At 58.4% G+C, this 23,144-nt stretch overlaps 1 protein-coding gene and 1 non-coding gene across 10 annotated transcripts in view; both read right to left on the bottom strand.

Moving 5' to 3' along the window:
• Positions 1-23,144, bottom strand: part of CRTC1 (CREB regulated transcription coactivator 1) — a 79,038-nt gene that overhangs the window by 5,587 nt on the left and 50,307 nt on the right. For 2 of the 9 annotated variants that reach the window (XM_027084762.1, XM_027084766.1), the window contains exons 5-13: positions 21,074-21,168; positions 18,949-19,034; positions 15,271-15,311; positions 14,572-14,792; positions 9,751-9,884; positions 7,706-8,017; positions 5,497-5,601; positions 1,914-2,000; positions 1,116-1,296 (exon numbers count right to left, since the gene is read on the bottom strand). In XM_027084762.1, the coding sequence (XP_026940563.1) occupies positions 1,116-1,296; positions 1,914-2,000; positions 5,497-5,601; positions 7,706-8,017; positions 9,751-9,884; positions 14,572-14,792; positions 15,271-15,311; positions 18,949-19,034; positions 21,074-21,168 (1,262 nt within the window). The remainder of the gene's footprint in view (positions 1-1,115; positions 1,297-1,913; positions 2,001-5,496; positions 5,602-7,705; positions 8,018-9,750; positions 9,885-14,571; positions 14,793-15,270; positions 15,312-18,948; positions 19,035-21,073; positions 21,169-23,144) is intronic. The other 7 variants (XM_027084765.1, XM_027084763.1, XM_027084767.1 and 4 more) reach the window with 7 other exon arrangements.
• Positions 18,491-18,597, bottom strand: LOC113609001 (U6 spliceosomal RNA). Its single transcript, XR_003428468.1, has one exon. It is a non-coding gene; the product is annotated as a U6 spliceosomal RNA (small nuclear RNA).

Raw genomic sequence — 23,144 nt, 5'->3', positions numbered from 1 at the left:
GTCTGGGGACATTTTTAGTTGTCACGACTGGAGGGAATGCTACTGGTATCAGGTGGGTGGAGGCCAGGGATGCGGCTCAACACCCCATAGCACACGGGACGGTCCCAACCCAGATGTCGGGGTACCAGGGCCGGAAAGCCCTGGGATGAGGGCTGCGACACAGACTTCAGTGTGACCTGGAGGGCGCAGGGGCCTCTCAGGCTCTGCCAGGTTCTGCCAGGCAGTCTGCTCCGTGTGCATGTGGGTTGGGGGGAAGCCCGGGTTTCCCTGCAGAGACCCAGGTTCACACCTGGGCTCCTTCCTCTACTTGTGGTGAGACCCTGAGCCTCAGTTTCCCAATCTGGGAAACAGATATGAAAGTTTCGTTCCTTCTGGGCTGTTGGACAATCACAGAGGCCTGATTCTTCTCACACAACTTCCAAGGCCAAGGCTTCTACACCCAGAGCATCTCCTGCAGACCCTTGGGGCGGGGAGGAGGCATTGGGTCTGCACTCCGGCTGTGGGGAGCTCTGGGCAGGAACCCCTTCCATCCTAGAGATGTCAGTGGGGACTGCTGAGAGGGCCTCACCCTCAATTCCCCGACAGCCCTGGCTTATGAGGAAACCGCCTCCGTCTTTGATAAAACCTAGAACCTTCAGGGGCATGACGAGGGGTGAGGGTGGGGGACTGCAGCGTCTGAGCTCTGCTGGGAGAAGACTCACTCAACATGCGCGTGCGCAAGCCTGGGTGCCTGGGCACTGTGCTCAGGCCGCTCAGGGAGGCCCGACGCAGCATGCGCGAGCTCTTACGTGTCTGTCAGCTGCACGGGACAAGCCCCAGCAGGCAGGGCCCACCCCACAGTCACATGCATCCCCGGCATGTTCAGCTACTGGGGTTCAGGGGACTGGGCAGGAGGTGAAGGGCTAGGTGAGTGACCGGTTTCATCCTGTTCTCACTCTTCAGCCTGGGACACCGGACACCTGGTCCAGGGTCCAGTGTGCGTCCCCCCAGCCTGTGTCCTGTAAGCCCAGCAGTGAGCCGAGGTCAGTGGGTTCTGGCCTCCTTGGGCAGGGACACCTCAGCCCCGTCGCGCCTCACCACGCAGGGCAGGGACTCCATCTCCCCCGGCCTCTCACCTGTGAGGATGATATTGGGGATGCTGCCGTGGCTGGGGAAGCTGAGCTGCTGTGTGTCCGGCAGGCTCCCGTGGCTGCCCGTGAGGCCCATCATGGCCGCCTGTGAGTAGTTGAGTGTCGAGCCCGGGCTGTACAGGCTGCTGGAGCTGATGGCATTCTCTATCATGTTGAACTGCTCCAGCTGGGACAGGAAGCATACAGGTGTGAGGCCAGCCCCCCCGAGCTGGCCACCCTGGGGCCCCGGCCGTGGTTGGCTGGCCGGCCTGCCTGCGACCGCCGGCACCTCCTCCCCTACAGGACGGCCAGCACCCGTGCCAAGGTACACTTGGGGCTGCCAAGCATGAGTCCCTCTGCCTTGGGGTCTCCCCGTCTCCGAACCTGCCTGGGCCTGCCGGCTCATGGCCCCCTCAGAGCTTGCTGGATGGATGGATGGATGGCTGGATAAATGAGTGAGTGAACAGCTCCAGGCTGCAGCCAACCCTTCCCGTGCCCACACGCCCCCAATCCCGGCCTTCACGCAAAGCCACTGCAACCTCCCGCAAACCCACGTGCACGGCCCACACCGAGGCACCGCTGTAACAGCCACTGCCTGTCCCTACCAGCGTTCACCGCCCACCCTTCCTCCCCGCTCCGCTGGCGGCCTCGTTCTGCGGGCAGGGTGCAAACGCCAGGAGAGGCCAAGCCAAGCCACCCCCTCCAGGGCCTGGGCCTCTGCAGTCTGGAGACTGGAGAGGCTGAGAAGCTCACGCAGAGGAGTGGGCGGGGTCTGGCGAGCGTCTGCGGTGGGCGCCTGCTCACCTGGTGGGACAGAGCATTGGCCTGCCTGGCCGCCATCTGCTGCTCATAGTATGAGTCCCCAAACACGCCGCCCAGGGTGGAAGAGTGCTGCAGACAGAAGAGAGGCCCACTGTCGTCAGGGTTCCTAAAACCAGGCAGGGGGTGAGGCTGCTATGGGGTTGGGGGGGTGGTTCTCCCACGGGCTGGCTGCACCCATACCCTTCTCCCAGGACCTCACCACCGGCCTGGGCTGGGAGAGGAGGGAGGCCTCTGGAACTTCCTGGAAGGTGCTCAGGACGGGAGAGGCTGATGACATCTATCTCAGGGCTCCTGGGAGAGCCCACACCCGCTGGGGTGGAGGGGTGCACCCCTACTCTCAGGATGATTGCTCCTTTCCACCACCTGCTCCTGGGGAGGGGGCCGCTGCCGCCCAACTTCTCCCAAAGTGCCATCCCATCTCCTCTCCTTAAGCTCAGGTGTGGGTGAACCCGCTGTCGTCAGATGGAAGACGAGGGGCCACAGGGACCGGAAACCCCACCTGACAGGCCCCAGAGGAAAGTGTGTGAGTGGGGCAAGGCGGGAGATACTCGGTGTTCAGGGGGGGATGCGTACCTTGTCAGACATGGGAGACGCGGGACAGGCAGCAGGCCACACACACGTGGGCAGGAAGGGTGCACAGAGTGAGCACAGGACAGGTACACGGAAAGCCCCTGCCCACCTGTCCAGCCGCGGCTGCCTGCCTGCCCGCGAGGCCCTGGGGCCTGGGGGATGGCAGGCAGTCCCACTCCTGTTTGCCCAATGCCAGCTGGGGCAGAGGGATGGGGGCTGCCCCTGGGAGAGGAGCAGGGGGCTGGGGATCCTCTGAGGCAGTGGAGATGCCAAGAATAGGACTGTGGAGCTCCCGCCCATTCTTGAGGTGCTGCCAGGGAGATGGCAGGACAGAGTCTGGCGGGATGTGGAAGGGAGGAAAGGGATGGCCGTGTGTGTCGCCAAGTCACACCGGAGGCAACAGACCTGGGGAAACAGATGCCCCGCCCAGGGCCCTCGGCGTCCCCGAGGCTGGGAACTCTGGCCTGTTTCCTCCTCTGTAGAACAGGGTGGCCCTGCAGAAGTCGCTCCCCTGCGGCCGTTTCCAGGTCAGAGGCTTCATGGACCACAGGCCCTGGACCTCCCCGCTTTGAGCTCTCTATTCTAGAAAGGCCCCCGCGTTCTCTGACAGCTGCCAAAGCTTGACTCTCAGGCCTCCATCCCAGAGGGGAGTTGGCCACAATGCCCCCAGCCGCTCCGGGTGTTCAGTGGACTGACCGCAGAAAGGGACAGCCGCTCCGGCTGGTGCGGTGGCTCCTGGGAATGCACATTCCAATCAAACACCAGGAAAGAGTTAAAAATGCGAAAGGAGTAAGAAGCCAAAAAGACAACGTGGCAAAAAGGCCACACCTGCCCTAAAAATCGCCAGCTTCAGGTTTGGAGAAGGGGGCTGTGAGGTTGCTGGGTTTACCTGCGAAGGGGGCAGATGATGGCCGTGGCTGAGGCCGGGGGCAGGCTGTTCTGGGGCAGCTGACCCTGTCCCCATGGCCTTGACCCCAGAGAGGCCCGGCACACACAGGAGACCCCAGATGTGGTTTCTCTTGTGAAGCTACCACGAGGGTTTGCCAGAAAGGTCTGCCCAGAATGGAAGGGCTGGGGCCGGAGGGGGCAGCACAAAGGAGCCAATTCTAGCTGCCTAAGGTTCAGGGTGCAGCCGGACACAAGCGACATCCGCTTGGGGGCAAGTGGGGCAAGGCGGCTGCCTCGTGCATCCAGGGGAGATGCTGGCTGGGCCGGAGAGGCGTGGGGTGACCCAGGCCCATGGGGCTGATGAATATGTCCCCAGAGATCCAGCTGCAGTGGGAAACCATGGTTTGCCCCCAAGCAAGCCCCTGGTTGGGGCCAGACAGCCTGCCGGCCCCATCCTCACATCTGAGTGAGCAGCCTGCCTCCCTGGCCAGTGCCCAGTTGACGGACGGACAAACCAACACAGAGACACGGGCTTGATGAGACAGCGACATGCTTTCCGCTCAGAATGGCCCACTTTGGTGCAAGAGAACCTCTCCTGAGAGCGATCTGCTCCACGCTTAAATTCCTGTCCTGCCTCACGTACACCAGCCCCAGGCAGGGCTGCCCACCTCGGGCAGGCGCCCCCTATCGCTTTCCCTGCCTGGACCAACTTCTCCCACTCCCGCGTCCCCTCGGCACCACGTGACGAGACCAGCCGCGAGAGCTCAGAGCCGACAGGGATGGACGGAGAGTATGCACACACCAGGCTGACCCCCCGCCGGCCCCGAGCTCACTGCACCTTCCCTGCCTTCTGCGGAGTGGGGGGCTGCATGCCAACAGTCCCAGCGGGACCCCTGGCTGCCGTGGGTGGTGGAGGGAGCGCCCTGGGAGAGCCCCTCCTGTATCAGTGAGCCATGAGAACAGCCTCAGGTCCCCTGAGGGCTAGGTCTACTGTCCTGACACACAGGGCCTGGCTCGGGGTGCGCTGCTGCGAGCCTGGGAGATGGACAGCGGGGCATGTCGCCGGGGACAAGGGAGCCCACGTCCTGCCTGGAGGAACAGCTCCTCCCCCTGCTCTTCCCGGGAAGTAAGGCCCTATCTTCCCCTAGCTGAGAGGGAGACTTCAGGGTCTTGGGCACTGCTGTAGCTCCTGAGGTTTCTCAGCCTGGGGATGGGGTGGTGGGGTCCTGGGGAGGCTCTGCTGCTACAGCAAGAAGTCTGGGGCCTGGATGTCAGTTTTGCAGGAACCCCTTCTCCCCTGATGGAAGGTTCCAGACAGAATGCACCCATGGATGGAGCAGAGCCAAGAGGGATTCTGAGGAACCTGGAAGGGGTGTGTGTGTGTGTCTGTGTCAGAGATCGGGGTCCTGTGGTGCCTGGTATGGAGAGAAAACCTGAGTCTGATAGACATGATCTAGCCTTGCCTGTTGCCTGGGGCAAGCCTCAGTCTCATCTGTGGGAAGAGGACGGAGACACTGGAGGGGCTGCTTCCTGTGCTGGGAGTCTGAAGGCGAGAGACACACCATCCTAAGGGGTGGAGGGGGCTGAAGAGTCAGAGCCCCCATCACAGGCTGGCCGTCACCTCAGCTGCACCCCGACGCAGGGGGAGCACGCCTCCACCTCCAGAAGCCTGGAAGCAGGAGGCCTCAGGGCGGGCAGACATGGGTGGGGACGGGTGCACGGGCTGCTCGATGCCTGCTCTGAGCCGCACACAGGGCTCGGCATCCCAGCCATGGGGTGAAGAGCTGGGGCGAAGGCGACACCAACGTCACCAATGCGAATGGGGAGCCCGCCAACCCCACTTGGGGCTTGGCGTGGACCACAGAGGCGCCGAGGGAATGTGACAGCTCCGGGAGAGGGTGCCTTCTCCCTGGCCACTGCCCAGGGTGGCTACCCCTCACCGGTCCCCACCCCGGTGGAGTGAACAAGATGGCGTGGAGTGAACAAGATGGGGTGGAGTGAGACGGGAGGCACAGACGGCGGACAGACAGGTGGATGGGGGACACGTGGGGGGGTGCCAGCTAGGCTGGAGTGGGGGAGGCCGGGGAGGGGAGGCGGCGTCCCTTACTTGCGGGGAGCTCCCGGGGGAGAAGCCTTGATTGGAGACGGGTGAGGTGGGAGACTGGTTGGCTGGGGAGCCAGCGCTAGTACGGTACTGCTGCAGAGCCGGCGCCTGTGACGACAGACAGGTCAGGATGCTCGCGGGGCCCCAGGCCTGGCTTCCCGGGACTGGCTGTTCGCTGCTGACACCCCTGGCAGGGCCCCCATCCCTCAGGTGAGCTGAATACCCAGGGCACCTGCAGGAGGGCACCTAAGCCCGGGGCCTCAAGGGGCCCTTCCTCCAAACCCAACTCTGGGAGGGGTGGGGCATTCTGTCAGAGAGCATGGAACCCAGCCTCACAGAATCGCCCTGGGGGGCTGGGGAGGGGCGGAGGGATCAGTTCTACTCAACAGGTTTTAGAGCACTCACACGAACGCACACCACACCCACGTACGTGTGCGCACAGCCGCACACGTGTGAACACGCACACCCGCAAGGGCAGGGAAGGCCAGGGCCGGTCAGATGCCCTCGGGCTGACAGCCAAGGCCACCTGGGGCACACTGCAGGGCTCCTGGCGCCGGGTAGTCACTACCACTGGTATTGCTTGGGACAAGTCCGCCGGGTTACGCTGTCCACAGACTTCCAAAGGACGGCCACCCCCTCACTCGAATGACAAAGGGTCTTGGCTTCTTATCAGACTCCTGGGGGGGCAGGACGAGCTCGGCCAGGACCTGGATTTAGACCCTGCTCTGGTCCTAACCAGTGAGGCCCTGCTGTGTGCCTCTGGGCAAGCTGCCTGACCTCTCTGAGCTTGTTCAGTGAGACCCAGCCGGCCGGCCCAGGGCTCCTTAAGCGCTATGTCTCCTTCATTTCCTCAGCGGCCTGTTCTGAGCAGTTTGGGATGGCGGTTGAGCCCAGATGGGGCAGGGGGCTCGTGCAGGAGGGTGGGCGTGTCAGAGACATCAGCGTGGTCACTTGGCAATGACCAGCTCAGGCCTTCTTCGGGCTGGAAAGAGGAAAATGACCAGAGGGACATTCTCCTCGCTTGGGTGCATCTACAGAAACTCACAGAGGAGGCCGCTGGAACCTGAGCCCTGAGGGAGCCACCACTCCCACGGGAGGGGAGGGGCTGCCCGACAACAGCGCCCTGACCCGAGAGCCTGGCCTGGACAGCCCATGTCTCCTATGTCCCCCCAGGTCCACAGAGAGGCACCGCCATGGCAGGGTGTCATGGAACTGGGTGCCCCAGGCAGCCCCGCTGTCAGAGCCACGTCCATACCTGCTGTGTTTCTGCCCAAGGCAAGGCTGGGGTGCAGTCCCATGCAAGGGGACCCCTGAGGTCTGCCCTCTGAGGGATCAGAGCAGCCTGGAAATGTGGGTTTCTACCTGTTGGGTTACCTGCCCGCCCTGGCCAACCCAGGGGGGGCCTGTTCTTCACAGAGCACATGATGTTCTGATGACATTTATCCTGGGGCTGGCAGCCATGGGCCAAGTGAGTGGGGAGGGCTGGCTGGGCCCCAAACGTGGGTCCCTGTTCCTCTGGATGTGGCCAAAGGTGGCTGTGACCACTCCCTTCCCATCAGGGCAACCTGGGTGAAAGTCTGAACAAGCAGGAAGGTTTGGGGTGCAGGGGTCAAAACCTAGCACTTGTTACCCCAAGCCTGGCCCCAGGCAAGAGGGTCCCATTGTCTGAGCTACAGGCCCCCGGCCCAGGGCACTGTGCTGTATGAACCACAGAACTGGCTTCATCCCTTCTTCTTCTCCAAGTTCATCTCCATCCCTCTGGCTCTCAGAAGTCCATTCCCGAGGCCCTGAGAGCTCCGTGTTCTCCCTGCCCCCGAGGAAGCCTTGTCTTGGGTGGGAAGGGCTGAGGGGGGCAATCAGGGCCATGGGGGAGGGCTTGGCAGCCAGACGTGGGGTGGCCCGTCCTGGGTGAAGTCTGGGGCACCTGACCCCTGCTTGTGCCTCAGTTTCCCCATCTATACCGGGGTGACAAACTTGGCTTGAGGATTCCAGGGAGAATACCCCACTGAGCTCCCAGCCCCAGGCAGTGTTTGCCGCAGCCCCAACCCCTGGCCAAGTTGGCCTCAAAGTGGAGCCTCAAGGTGGCTGCAGATAAAGCCAGGCACCCTGACACTCCTCCTGCAGGTCTGATGGGGGTCTCCCACAGCCCCTGGGCTCCTCCTGCACAAGCCCCACCCCCCACCCCCCCCATCAGGCCCCGCCCCGGGCTTACCGAAGCAGTGTCGATCCCCATCGGCGGCTGGCCCGAGTTCTCTGGGGGGGACTGGGGGAGAGAGGATGGTACCGTGACCGCAAGCGGGGGCAGTTGGGGCCCCCGAGTCAGGCTGGCGCTCGGCATCAGGGAGCCGCCCTGGGGGAGGCCGACAGGCACCTGCGGGGGCGGCGGGGGCGGCTGCTGCTGGGACGCAGGCGGCGGCGGGGGCGGGGGCTGAGGCTGAGGCGGCGGCGGCTGCTGAGAGCCCGCCTGGGTGAAGAAGGCGTAAGGCAGCTGCTGCTCCAGAGACAGGGCATCCATGGCCACGGCCTGAACGGAGAGGAGGGCGTCAGGTGGGACACATGCTCAAAGGAGTGGGCCGAGCGGGCTGTGAGCACCTGGCCCCCAGGGGACCCCCATGGCCTGGCGTGATTGACACTGAAGTGAGAGATGAACAGAGGGATGTCCAGACCCTGGACCAGGGAAGCGAAGCGGGCTTCCCCCAGGGCCCACGGAGGACTGGGCTGCCCCCAGTGAGCCTTTCTCGTTGCACACCCTTCCACACTTGCAGAGACTCAGGATGCTCCGCCCCCATCCCCCGCCTCTCTGAGCCGGAGTTTCCCCACTGTGGGCAGGCACAGGGCACCACACTCTGGTAGCCCAGCGTGGAGCCAGCACCTAGCCCCTGTGGGGTCCTGCCAGGGAGAAGGAACCCCCTCCCGCCACCCTGCAGCCTGGGCACCAAGGGGAGGCTGGAGACGGTGGGGCTGACGGAGGCTCCTGTGTGGTCACTCGGCAATGACCAGCTCGGGCCCCTCTTGGAGTTGGAAAGAGGAAAATAACCAGAGGCAAGTTTTCCAGGCTCACGAGTCTGCGCGGACAGTTCCTCAGGCAGGCAGGCAGGCATGGGCTCCTGCCCTCTGAGGGAGGCTGGATATGCCCAGGAGCTACAGGATGTAAACACTTAGCAGAACGCAGGAAAGGAGTGGCCGGAAGGGAGTTTCCGGAAAGGGAAGGCAGGCCTCAGGGGTGGGGCGTGGCGGGGAGGGGAGAAGAGGCTGGGGTCACGGATGAAGAGACTGAAGACACAGCCGCTAGGAGCCACGCATGGCTCTGTTTGGATCCTGATCTGAACAAGAACCGTACAAGAGACAGAGACACCGTGGAGAGCCGAGACCAGGCCGGGCATCGGAAGGTATAGAAGAACTACTGTTAATTTCATTGTGGGTGGATAAGACCATCGAGGTCATGTTAAAAACCGAAGAAACAATATTATCTATTAGGGACTGAAAAGCAGACAAAGTGGACAAATTCCTCAGAACACACAAACTACCGAAACGGACCCAAGAAGGAAAAGGACGTCTGAGTAGGACCGATATGGAGTAAGGAGGTGGGATCAGACACCAAAAACTTTCCAGTGAAGATCCAACAAGACCGCAGCACCTTCACTGGATTCTACCAAATGTTCAAAGAAGGACTAATACCAATGCTTCTCAAACTCTTCAACAAAATAGAAGAGGAGGGAACACTTCCTAACTCGTTCTACGAGCCTGGACTGACTAAAAAAGAGAAGATTCCAATTATGGAAATCGGAAACGAAAGGGGCAACGTTACTAACCACTTCACAGAAATAAAAAGGATTATGAGAGTACTACGGACCACTGTATGCTGGCACGTGGGATAACTGATGAAACGGACCAACTCCTAGACACACACAAAACTACCAAAGAAGCAGACAAAGCAAACATGGTAAATTGGTGGTGGTGGTGGGCGGGGAAACCTTCTCTAAACATTTTATTTTGGGAAATTGCAACTAGATCTTAAAGAAGAGAACAGCATAATAAAGAATGCCCAGTCACACGGGCACAAGCTAACAGCCATGATGGACACAGGGGAATCCAGGCCACTGATTTCTGCATTCCCTGTGTGTTTGAAAATTTGACAACAAAAAGCAAAAAAAGTGTTGGCAAGATTTTCAGGATTCTGCTCCCTGGAAGGAGCGTGAGGCCTCCCAGAGAGGCAGAGCCGGGCCCCACCTCCCCCGCCCCACTAAGCCCTCGCACCTGAGTGATGGGTGACAGTGGGGAGAGAGTGGGCGACACCTGCTGGGCCTGCTGCCGCCTTGCCTCCGTGCTCAGGGACAGCGGGCTGACGCCGGCCGGGCGGTGCTGCGGCGAGGAGCCAGGTGTGCTCATCCCTGAAAGGAAGGGAGGGTGGGCATGATGCCAGCCACTGGGATCATGGCAGGGGGCACTCACACACCCAGGGTCATTGCTGAGGACAGTCCAATCGCTCACACAGACGCCAGTGGGCACATTCTGATCACCAAACCTGGGATGCCCCCTCTGAGGTCCCGATACCCTGACCTCAGGGTCCCCCAGCTCTGCATGGGCTCCCATCTCCAGTGCTGACCAACACTCTCCCCACAGATCCTGCCATCCCTCCAGGAGGGGCGTGTCCCGCAGGCCCTGCCAATCAGCGCTTCCCCACCTCCGGGCTACCGCGTGATTGGCCCCCAGATGGACATGTGACTAGGCTGGCCAAATGAGACCCTGCCCAGGGGCTTTTGATGGAACTCCAGGAAGGGAGGTCCAGAATTGTGTGAGGAGGCATCCTGGTAACCACAAGGGCAATGAGGGGCAGAGATAGCACCTGAGCCCCAGATCCAGCCACGCTGGCATTTCCCTGGTTTCAGAGACAGTCCCCCTCCTTTTTTTTTTTTCCTAAAATGGCTTGGGTTTTGGTTAGCTCCAACCAAATCGGTGCTGCCTGATGCTGCAGTTTCTTCTTGAGCCTCATCGTTCTCCTCACCCCCATTCCGTGAACGTGCCCCTTCCCATAACTGCTCCTTTGGCCAGATCTCCTCTTGGCCCCTGACCTCTGTATCTGGCAGCCCTTCCCCCCAAAACACGCACCCACAACCTTCTCCTCCCACCTCATGCACTCCCCATGCTGCAGCACCAACCCCATCAGGATACCTGAGCAAGAAACTCAGTTATTTTATCTTCTTCCTGATGGAGCTTTTGCTGGGGCGGCGGGGGCTCCAAGTCACCCCTTCCCTCACCCCGGCCCCCTCCCCCAGCAATCTGATCCCTGGATGTGTCTGCTGTGAAGGAGCTAAGTGAGGTCAAGTTCAGTGTGTTGGGGCCTGCCAGATGATCCTGGGGCACTGTGCCAGGGAAGCAATGGGCCCCCTGATGCTGGGGGCAGGAGGGGAGCCCTGAGGGCCTGGCCTGATCACCCCAGACTCAGTTTCTTTGTCCTCTCCAGTTCACCGCGAGGCCCTCAGGAGGTCGTGAGCAGGCTCCCAGAGAATCTGGCCCGCAGTCAAGGCCAGGTGAAGGTGCCTGACTCACTGGGGGAGCTGGGCCCACCCCGCGGAGGGCACCGGATCAACCCGGTTCCAGCGGGTGAGGCGGCAGGTTCCAGGGCTGGCAAGAACGCACCCAGCATACACTGAGGGGAGATGACGGGCAGCCTTCCCTCTACCCCAGGCAGCTGTTCGCTGGGGCTGTGTCATCTGTGCAAGGCGAGCCCGGTCACGCCTGCACTTCCCCTCGGATGCCCTGGCAGCTCCGCTCCACTAAGCACTGCTGGGGGGGCCTGGCACCGTCGACAGCTCCTGTAGCGGAGCCCCCGGGGGCCAGTTTCTGCACAGACCTTGGGCCCAGAATCAGGCTGCTGCAAACACAGCGACGTCAAGGGAGCCATCGACAGAGGCCTAGTCAGGAGGAGTCCGGAAGACGCCTGCTGAGAGCACACTGGGAGTCGGGACCCTGCACTGCTCCCTCGTCTTCTCTGAGCATCTGACGCTTCGTGTGTCCGGCGGGCCGAGGAACGCTCCACGTGCACGTCGGGAGCAGATGTCGGGGCTCGGTAAGCAGCAGGGGCAGATGCCAAGAGTGGCGGGGACAGAGGGGCGACGGGGACGGGAGGGGCCCGCAGCAAACTGGAGTGCTCTAGCCCAGCTCGAGGCACACGACCTCGACCCACCATTGCTGGGCCTGACTCTTCAAGAGAAGCTGGAGATCCAGGTTTTTACGTCCATATTTGAATGTCAATTCAAAGCATCACACACACAATCGTGTAAGAAAGCCAAAATACACTGGGGGGCTGGATTTGGCCCTTCGGCTGCCGCCTCTGACGTCTGTCCTGAAGACAAGGGAGTTTTTAATCCTCTGCTAGGCTGTAACGTGAGCTCCTGGCCTCACATGGGGCGGCCACCACCCCCTGAGACACCAGTTGGGCCGGGAGGGCCGAGGGATGCCTTGCTGTTGAGTTCCTTTTGACAACCTGGATCAACTTTAGGAAAAGACGTGGGGCCAGCTGGAAGGGAAGCCTAGCGTGGGCAGGGACAGCTGCCAGGGGAGGGCAGCCCAGGTGGCAGGAGCCCGCCCCAGTGGCATGGAAGCCCTGTGCACGGGGCTAACTGGCCACGGAGCTGTGCAGGGAAGGAGGACCTCAGCCTGCCCACTTCCCGCTTCCGGCGTGCAGCCAGGGAAACGACTTTGGCAAACTTGGAAGGAGATGAGAGGGGCCACTGTCTTCCTGGCGGCGGAGGCCTCCGTCCTCCTCCGCCGCCGGCTCCCGTCCTGTCTGCAGGGTGGGCCCGGTGGTGTGGGGGGCGATCTCCATGTGTGCCAGGGGCCGGTGGCTCTGCTTGATTTAAAACACCCCCGGAGAGTGAGGCCCCCGCCAGGCGAGCTGCTGGAGCGCAGCAGGTTCGCAAACAACGGAACACATGTCAGACATTACCGGGCCGAAGCTCTGAGCCAGGCAGGCTGGGGTCTGGGCCCCACGCTCGGGGTCTGCACTCGTTCCCGCATCTATGGTTTTCACATGTGTTGTGTTTTCCTGTACTTGTTTAGACTCGGCGCGGGCTGGAGGTGCGAGGCTCCCGGGCGGGCGCCGGGGGGCTGCAGAGGGGGTGGTGCCCTGGAGGCTGCTGCCAAGGCGTGAGGAGAAAAACGGGGGCCGGGAAACAGCGACTCTCTGCCGGAGGGCCAGCAGCCCCAGGGCCAACCTTCTGATTTCTTTCCTTGCACAGGCATCTGTGGACGCTGCCCACCCACTGGTGGGAGGGCCACAGATCTGGGGCTCCCCTGGATCTGCTCGTTTTGCCTTCTGGGCCTTCCCTGGAGGGGTGGGCGGGTGAGTGGGGTGCACACGGCCAGGGCCAGTATCCTCTGCCCGATGGCTGAGCCTCAGCGGGCACGGGGCCAGGGGCACGGGAAAAAGAACACAGCCTAAATGGCATGAGGCAGAGTGTCTCTCTCCTCTTCACCACTCTGGCCTCCATCTCCTCGCCTAAATACCTAGGGAACGTCTGCACCGCCCTCAACAACCCTCACCTGGCCCTGGCCTGGTCGGCACCAAAGCCGGGAATGACTCCGGGCTCCTTGCTCTCCTTCACTCCCTGAATCAACCTGGCTCCGAGGCTGGCCAATTTCCCCCTGAAATCTCTCTGCAAAGCTCCCAATGGGGCTCTGCCCTGGCCCAGGGGCTGCCGCCCATTCCTCACAGTCAGCTTCTCCCCGGGGCAGTCAGAGGAAGTGTGGCAAACACGAATGTGAGTGTGTGATTCTCTCTCAGAAAACCCTGCGCGGCGCTGCCCGCCACGGTCGGGGCGGAGGTGCCATGGGCGCTGAGCGCTGACCTGTGCTGTGGCTCCAGGACATAGGGAGGGCACAGCGAGGCAGTGCTCTCACCGACCGCCGAGTCCGGACACATGTGGGGACACATGTGAGTCCCCACGGCCCCTCCTGCCCGTCCCACTGCCAGGCTGTCGGGGGCCCGTCCTGTCTCCTCCCTGGGCGCAAACCCACGCCTCCCACAGTCAACGTGGGTAGAGGGGTCAGAGCAAGGGCGTGGGAGATCAAGGCCCAGCCCAGGGGACAGACGAAAGAGCGAAATAGTGACTCAACAGCAGCACGGTGAGTGCAGAAAAGCAACCCAGTGTGAGAGGGGGCAGGGGCGGGGGCATGGGCAGGGAGTCAGGAAGGCCTGCAGAGGGGAGGGGAGGCGGTCTGCGTAGGGAACGGGGTGAGGAGCCTGGAGGAGCGCTGTGTGGGTGGGGTGGCATGTGCAAAGGCCCCACGGTGGTCGGCGGTGAGCCTGTTGGCTGGAGAGGAGTTGGCATGGGCAGCAGGAATTAGGGGGCCCTGCGGGTCTCAAGCTTTCACTAGGGAGGAAACTGAGGTGCTGTGCGAGGTCCTGACCAGAGGAGGGCCATGAGCGGATGGCCCTTCTGGGTGGAGAAGAGGCAGGGGCTGGGCAGGGAGCAAGCAGATGGAGGCCACGCAGGGGAGAGGGTCTGAGTGGAGGAGGACACCTCCAGGGTCCCCGCCTGAGTCATAGAAGGACGGTGCTGCCGGAAGTCCCAAGGAGGAACAGGGTTGGGGCAGCACCGGGGGATACTGGGACAGGCCAGGGGCCCATGAAACGTCCTCAGGGGAGGGGGCCGGGCTGGAGCATCCTAAGCAGGCAGCCACGGTTGGGGGACTGGGGGGTCGGGGTGGGGGGAGTGGGAGAGGTGGGGGAGAGGAACAGATCAGGCCTGTCCCTTGATGAAGGGCATGAGGAAAGCCTGGCACACCCCAACTCTCTGAAGCCCCCAGCCCCCCCTAAGAACCATGGTCCCATCCCTGAGGGCATGAGCTTTCCCAGCGCTGGTCCTCTGCCCAGGCTGTGCCCTCTGCCCAGATGCCTTTCCCCTTGGGTCAGCCTGGCAACCCTGAACCCCAGTGGTGGACTCTGCTCCACCCCCATGCCTGGCATTTTGGACGTGACCCTGCTAAGTCATCATTCAAACACACTTGTCATTCTCACTAGACGGTGACCTCTGTCAGGGAAGGGAGTGTCCCCGCCACCCAGCCCAGCCTTACCCTGGCCGGCACCGCCGATGCCCAGGTGTGTCAGGTTGGCTGCGAGGTTGCCGGTGCTGCTGGAGCTGCTCAGCGTGGGGAAGGTGGGCTCCTCGGGGTCCAGCGGGGTCGGGAGGGGGGAGGGGAAGTGGATGTTGGTCAGGTCAGGCAGGGAGCCCCCCGTGTTGTGGGTGGCAGGGATCAGGGCTGTAGTGTTTTCCTGGTCGGCGGATGGAAAGATGCTGGGGGGAAAGGCCAGACAGAGGGGGCGGTGAGCTCTCGGGGTGGCGGCTGGCCTGTTCTCCCACGAAAGCTGTGGCAGGGGCAGAAGAAGGCTGGTGCAAAAAAATTCGTAGGCGCAAAATGACACCCCATAATTAGGCACTGCCCTGCTGGAGAAACGACTGTCAGCACCTCCAGTGGAACCTCAGGAAGCTGCCTATCCCTGTGGGATGGGGGCCGGGGTGACGGTCCTCCCACTGCCCAGGAAAAGGGTGTGTCTGAGGGGTGAGTGTGCTGGGGCTAGGACAGGGGCTCTGTCATCTCAGAGAAGGAGCGGTAGGCGTGTCCCCCTGCAGTGGGGCTTGCTGGGTGGCTGCCAGCGGCACAGTGTCCCTCTTGTCAGGATATGTAGCCTCATGAGCGGAGGGGAAGCCCTGGCATCGTCCAAGCAGCCCAGGGTGGCCTTGGGCACACAGGGTGGGCCCTGCTGAGACTTACTTGATTCCAGGGACCTCGCAGGACTTGGGCCTGGACCCCGTCTGAAAGAGAAGACAGCAGAGGCTGAGCTGGCCTCCTCATGTGCACTGCTCCTCCTCACAGCATGGCTTCTCCCCACCAGGGCTAAGAAATGCTCAACAAGAATGGAGTTCATCTGCAGATGAAGAACTCGTGGCCCCATGGCATTGGGGGGGCCTGCCCCAGACACACCCAGGGGCAAAACCAAGAGTTGTGTGGAGATGGTCTTTCTACAGCCCCCTCCCAGCTTCAACTCTGTCTACCTGTGGGCACAGGTCCCCTGTGAGAGCAGGCATTGGGGAAGAAGAGGAAGCTTGCCCACTCTTCACATCTGAACCCCCCCAGGGCTGTACCATGGCTGTTAGCAGCCAGCCGGGGGGCAGGGTTACTGAAAACTCCAGGCTAACACCCTGTGTCACTCCTGAATGGAGGCAGGCAGGGCTCCAGTGGCAGGGGCTGCCTCTGTTCTGTGTGCCTCTGTCCACGGCAAGGAAGGACACCACGTGGAGAAGCCTGAGGAGGCTCAAACCGCATGCCCTAAGTGACACAGAGGGCGCTCCCCACACCCCCTGCTGACCCGCCTTGCAGCGGTGCGGTGCCCCAGAGCTGCGACTCCCACAGGCGACCCTGCTGCTGACGTGCTCCCTGGCCCACGCGGCCCAAGGACAGAGACCGTGGCCGCCCTGGACACCAGCCCCGGGGAGAGGGTCCCAGAGAAACCCTGTTTCCCCTTCTGTGAACCCGGGACACTATCACCATCCAACAACTGCAGGCTCCAGGCAGGGTCCCCAGACCTGTTCAAGGACAAAGGAGGAAACTCTCTTCCAATGGCAGCAGACATGACTGGACAGAACCTGGCATGCCAGTGGCGGGCTCGGCTGTGTCATGTTCCCTTATTCCTCTCTGCCTCTCGGGCCCTGGGGCAGACACTCCTGGCTGACTGTTACAGGAGCATGGACACACCAGCGGCGGGGGGGGGGAGGGGGGGCGGCGGGGTGCTAAGCCTGCCTCCCATGCACATACCCAGTGCGGTGGGGTGGGGGAGGCCCGACTGGCATGTGACCAACAGGCATTTAGCCCCTGCAGGGAATGCCGGAGGAACGGGTTTCTACTTGGCCACAGGCTCCTTAATTCCGTGGGTAAACACTCGCTTCATTACCAGATTTTTTTACAAAGCACTTTGACAATGACTTTTTCTAAAGAATCTTTTCAAAAGCATTCCACGAATGTTATGGGATCCTAAGAGATTTCTAAACAGTATTAAAAATTCACCCATCACCCCCCACCCCACCCCCAACAAATCCACAGGAATTCCTTTACTGACATCCTCACAGATGCATCGTTTTGAGCGGCAGTTAAAGGAAGTCTGGCCAAGATGCTGGGCTCTGCCACCATCTTCTCACTCCCAGGATGCTGGGGCCGTCCCCCTCCCCAGAGTCACGACGCTAGCCATCTTCACTTTCTTTATGGCAGCACCACATTTGGGCATGTGTAGGGACCCTGCTGTCCTTACTGACGCACCTCTCTGCAACTAGACGTTTCAGTTACTTTTTGACTTTGTTTGGGTTGTTAGAATTTTTAAGTTTCTCCCCCCAAGTTTGAAAATCATATGCGTTCCTTGTGCAAAACTGGAACGTGCAGACGGGGATTAAAAGGCCAGGGCTTCCCTGGTGGCGCAGCGGTTGAGAGTCCGCCTGCCGATGCAGGGGACACGGGTTCGTGCCCCGGTCCGGGAAGATCCCACGTGCCGCGGAGCGGCTGGGCCCGTGGGCCGTGGCCGCTGAGCCTGCGCATCCGGAGCCTGTGCTCCGCAACGGGAGAGGCCGCAACAGTGAGAGGCCCGCGTACAGCAAAAATAATAATAATAAAAAAAAAGGCCAACAGTGCTGCTCACACCTGCACTCGGGTCTCCCCCAGGGCCTGGTCCTGCACGCCCAGGGATCTGTTGGCATCTTTACGTGTCTTGTGCCTTTCTAAACAGCTTTATCCTGCTCTTTCCACATACCAGTTTTATCACAAGTCTCTCATGCCTTTAAAATTCCTTCAAAGATCCCAATTCACACACACAGAGCTTTCCACATGAGGGACTGAGGACAGTTTCCTTATAAATCCCCCACTGTCGAACATTCAGGTTGTTTCCTGTTGATTTCAAATGTTCTGAACACATGCCTTTGAGGAACATAGTGCTGTCTGCTCGTTCATCATCTCCCTCCGAGTTCCTGACAGGGTTTCAATTTAAAAAAAAAACATTCAAAATTGCTTTAGTGTTAGTGCATTTTTGTTCTATTCAAATTCGTTGGGGGCTTCCCTGGTGGTGCAGTGGTTGAGAATCTACCTGCTAATGCAGGGGACACGGGTTCGAGCCCTGGTCTGGGAAGATCCCACATGCCGCGGAGCCACTGAGCCCGTGAGCCACAACTACTGAGCCTGCGCATCTGGAGCCTGTGCTCCGCAACAAGAGAGGCCGCGATAGTGAGAGGCCCGCGTATCATGATGAAGACTGGCCCCCGCTTGCCACAACTAGAGAAAGCCCTCCCACAGAAACAAAGACCCAACACAGCAAAAATAAATAAATTAATTAATTTTTTTAAAAATTCGTTGAAATCTGTATTCATGGCACAAATTCTATCTTATCACTAGCCATTTTTGTAGGTTGAACTTGAGAAATTTGTTTCTGGACCTTGAAATAACACAGAAATCCCAATCCAATTGGGAATTCCAAGCAGACTCTGTACTCTAATAAAAGCTGCAATTATTGTGCAAGTGAATGGAAGTTTATGTTTCAGAATGAGGACAGGGAATTCCCTGGAGGTCCAGTGGTTAGGATTCCGTGCTTCCACTGCAGGGGGCACAATTTCAATCCCTGGTTGGGGAACTAAGATCCCGCGTGCTGTACGGTGCAACAGAAAAAAAAAAAAAAGAATGACGATAAACGATGATAATTACCCAATACTGTGGGTTAGTAGAACGATCACAGGCTAAAAATTAGGAGGTATACGTTCTAAACCCTAAGTATCTTCACAGCCTTGGGCAAATCACTTAACTTCCCTGGCTTCAATTTCTTTCTTTCTTTTTTCATTGAGGTATAATTCGCATATAATATTATATTCGTTCCAGGTGTACAACATAATAATCCGATATTTGTATATACTGCAGTGATCACAATAAGTCTAGTTAATAGTTAACATCTATCACTACACATAAAAATATGGAACGCTGTGTGAATCTGCACATCATCCTTGTACAGGGGCCATGTTAATCTTCCCTGCACTGTTCCAATTTTAGTATACATGCTGCCAAAGTGAACATAGATTTTAATTCTTTACATGGTTTTCACCAGTGTAACAGGCCTGCCATTAGTATTCAAGGCTTATGCAACTGGTCAAAACTGAATGAGGTTTAGGCAATTCCCTGGTGGTCCAGTGGTTAGGACTCCGCGTACTCACTGCCAAGGGCCCCGGTTCAATCCCTGGTTGGGGAACTAAGATCCCGCATGCTGTGCAGCACAGCCAAAAAAAAAATGGAATGAGGTTCACACTTCGAGGAAGGCGACACTCCCCCAAGGTGCTATTCCACCATCTTCACGTGGGTTGTGCTAAAAAAAAAAAAAAAAAAAAGATCAAGAAGGAAAACCACTTCTGAAAACCCTTAGGCTCTTACCTTCTTGGTGTCCCATGCCTGCTTGGAAAGGTTCTTGTCCATCTCTGATGTGGTCTCCTCCATTCCAGGGACTGTTAATAGTAAGACTGGGGTGGGGTGGGGTTGGAGAAGAAGGAGAAGCAGAAAAGGAATCTTTGCAGCTGTGCGGTGGCACCAGGAGGGCACTTCCCTGACATACAGAGTCGCGACCGTGATATGAATGAAGCTGCCCCAACAGTGACTTCTGGGGATTGTACTAAAGCAAAAAGGAGTTTCGTTAAAAAAAAGAAAGAAAGAAAGAAAGAAAAGTGAAAAAAAAAAAAGTCAGAGAACTTGTGACTTCTAAAGAAATGAAAATGAAAGCTCTGGAGCTAAGGACGTGTGTCAACTCTGCCTCTCACAGGACCCACTCAGGCCTCGGGCTGCAGAGAACAGCCAAGAATCTCTCCCCATCTCCCATGACTGGTCGCCTCACCCCGTGCACCCCACCTACAGCCCTGTGGACACCTGCCTCCCCCTCTGGGCTGTCAGCACCCAGGGGCCGGGCCCTTCTTGGGCTTTTGGCAGCAAGCCACGTAGCTCAACGTAGTCTGAGGTCGAGCCAACCGTGGTAGCTACGGCTCTGTGAGTTAGCTGCAATGCCAACCAGTCCCAGAGGAGGAAAGGAGGAGAGAGAAGGTCTAAGGGACTGGATGGGCATCGGTCGAGGCCCTGGAACCAGCTGTGCCTGAAGGCCCCTTTCCTTAAAACTTTCAACACTTTCTTTATGAGATCCAATTTCCTGATCCCTGTTGGAGGTTCAGTGCTGCAATAGCGCCACTATGAACATAATTAGAAGGAGGAGGTTAATTCCTCCTTCTAGAAACCTGGACTGGGGGATGGGAGGACAGCCAGGCTAACACCAGACTTCGTTACTGCCTGGGCCCCTCCTAGAGCAACGGGAAGAGGTGATGTGTCCCACCCCCCCCCAACCCACCAAGGCCAACTGGACTCTGAGCTACCAGGGGTCCTTCCACGGTCACAAAGAGTCCCTGGGGAGGGCGAAGCCCACTCACCCACCCCCAAAGCCCCAAGTTCCTGGCGGACCTCCCTCAGGATAGACAGCGCCCTCTGAATTGCCCCCAGCATCAGGAACAGGAGGGAAGTACCAGGTCCATTCTCGTCACCCCTAGGCATTTGGAATCCTCGCTTTTATTATGGAGACATTCCCTTCTGCAGTCTCGCCTCTGATGCCCAATGAGCTGGAAAGATCACATGAGGACAGCCCCTGCCCACCAAGGGGTGAAGTTCTGGTTGACCATCCTTCTTCTATCAGCAAAATCTCCCCGGTATGTTTACATATTCACACACTGAAATGCTACCAAAAATGTGGTAAACGTTTGGACCTGCAGTGTAAATGATTAACTGTCTGGTTTCAGTGTCCTGGAGCAGATCAGGCCCACATGGGCTTCTAGGGCTGGCCTCATAGCGTCACACACCCCTCTCTGGGTGACACTGCCCCAGTTTTTAAGATGCCATGTACCTTCCTGGAAGGTCCCAGGGATGCTGCCTCCACACCTGGCTCCAAGGAGGAACTGAGGCCTGGGCACAGATCTGCCCCAGCTGCAGGGGTGTGTGCATGACCCAGTTGGAAAGGAGGCTCTGGACAAGAGTTAGGGAACAGTTAGCCTCTTTTCCACACACTGTTGCCAGGACAGACCCTGTGGACCAAGAGGTTCTGAGCATCAGAGCCGGGAAATGATCCAGTGTGAAGCCCTGGATCAAACGCTACCTGAAGCTGAACATCTAGCTCCGACTGTCGGTCATGAGCTGATAAATGCCCCTTTTCCCCGGGCTTGCTGCTCCCAACATTTGAAAGAATCTGCAAGGCCCCCAGACTGCACGGCCATACCCTGAATCCATAATCAGAAGCCAATCTGAGTTTGCAGGACTGTTTTCTCTGCCTAGAAAACTACGCACTCCTCAAAATCCAACTCAAATAGCGCCATCTCCAAGTTTCCCTGAACCCCTCCCCTTGTCCCACAGCACCTGCTGAGTCTTCCTTCTCAGGTCTGTCCACCTACATATTTGTGACCTCTGGGAGCACAGCGGTCAGCCACTGGACTTGCCTGACCCCAGGAAAGACACCCATGGGCCCCGTTGATACCTTTTTTCTGGTGCACGTCCTGGGACCCACCCGTAAAAGGCTCTGGCTGGGTGGGCGTCATTGTGCTCTGGTGAAGGGCAGAGTCAGAATTGGTCCTGGGGAGAGGAGAGAGACAGTGAGCCTTGGCCTCAAAGGGGATGAAGGGACAGTCCTGGTTCCACTCTATCTGGGACCCACCCGATGGAACAGGGTGGCAGTCGTGGGTCATTTTTGTGAGCTGCATACCTGAGCAAAAACCCTGAAGAACCACAACAGTGATTTTGGTTTTCGTCTGCAAAGGCTGCAGCAGAGCTGTCCCTTCGTTCCTAACCAGCCCCTGCCCATCCCTGCCCCTTCGATGGCCTTCGCGGCTTTAGGGAAAAGGTAGTGCTTTCCTGTTGAAACCCTGAAGAGAGAGGGCCTGACAGTCCCACAGTGGCCCAGCCTTGGGTGTATGAACCCATCATGGAGTCCCCTACTGGTGACCAATGGCCAAGGGGGGGTCTTGCTCCAACCAGCCCAGTGCTCCCAGGAGTCTGGGAGAGGCTCCACTCTCTGCCCCAATAACACAATCTGCCCCCAGCTGCAGGTGCCTGGAGGGAGGGTCCTCAGAAAAACCCCTCAGCTGCCTAGGAAACCAGGGGCAGCCACGGGGAGCTGGGCAGACACGCAAAGGGCAGGTCCAGCTGCACAGCCAATTCGGGGAAACAGCCACACACCCCCAACGGGGATGTCCCAGACACTGAGAGTGACGTGGAGGAAACTTGGCTCAAGGACAACAGCAGGTTACAGAGGACCAGGCTGTCTCTGACCCAGGGGCCAGCTGAGCTATGAGGAGCCAGGGGGATCCTGGCTCCCCACCAGCTGTCTGTCCCTGAGCAAGTGTTCTGACCTCTCTGCGCGCTTTCTTATGCCTAAAATGGGGAGGATAACAGCACCAACTCCACAGAGCTCTGTGCATCTTACATCAGTTAATGTATGTGATGGTTGAAATAGGACCTGGTATATGAACACGTGCTTGGTGGGCATTTAATTATGTTATTTTTAAATTTTATTTCTTTATTTATTTATTTTTGGCTGCATTGGGTCTTCATTGTTGGGTCTTAGTTGCTGCGCGCGGGCTTTCTCTAGTTGTGGCGAGCGGGGGCTACTCTTCATTGGGTGCGCGGGCTTCTCACTGCGGTGGCTTCTCTTGCTGCAGAGCTTGGGCTCTAGGCACGCGGGCTTCAGTAGTTGTGGCACGCGGCCTCAGTAGCTGTGGCTGACGGGCTCTAGAGCGCAGGCTCAATAGTTGTGGCGCACGGGCTTAGATGCTCCGTGGCATGTGGGATCTTCCCGGACCAGGGATCAAACCCGTGTCCCCTGCATTGGCAGGCGGATTCTCAACCACTGCGCCACCAGGGAAGTCCCTAATTACGGAAGTCCCTAATTGAACGATATATTTTGTGCTGTGTTTTTTTTTAATAGCTTGTTTACTTTGGGTCTTTGTTTACTGAAGTCACCTACATATGTTTTTTTGCGTATGTGTGCTAAAATAAATATAAAACTTGCCTTTTTAACCATTCTTAAGTATACACTTCTGTGTCATTAAGTACATTCACACTGGTGTGCAACTATCATCTGTGTTACTGTAGGTATTTATATTAACTGTATTATTGTTGTTATCTTAGATCTTCCTAGATGATGGCATTATGGACTTTTTTTTCATCTTCTAGATGCATTTATGTATTTTCCTAATCTTCTAGTAATAAATATATCTTACTTTTCCAATCAAATTTTCTATGGCTTTTCAGGAATGTGGGAAACAATCATAATAGAGCATTAAATAAAGCAAGTGACAACACTGAATAGTCACTACAATCCCAACTTTGTTTAAAAAAGAAAAGGAAAAAAAAAAGTCATAAATAGAGGGGAAAAAAAAAGTCATAAATAGAGGGGGAAAAAAAAATCCCTGGAAGACCCCAAAACTGTGACCTCATTGTTTACAGGGATAGAGCTGATTTCTAGAAACTTCTGGATGCTTCTAAGTTTTGTCATTTTTAAGTGACTGCATATTGGTTTTCCAAGCACGGCCACGATGAAAGTATAGTTT

The sequence above is a fragment of the Aethalodelphis obliquidens genome, unplaced genomic scaffold, assembly GCF_003676395.1.
Source record: "Aethalodelphis obliquidens isolate GAN/ISIS:26980383/991018 unplaced genomic scaffold, ASM367639v1 scaffold53, whole genome shotgun sequence".
NCBI classification, from domain to species: domain Eukaryota; kingdom Metazoa; phylum Chordata; class Mammalia; order Artiodactyla; family Delphinidae; genus Aethalodelphis; species Aethalodelphis obliquidens.
The sequence above is the reverse complement of the archived record's forward strand: the minus strand, read 5'-3'. Positions and strand labels throughout refer to the sequence as shown.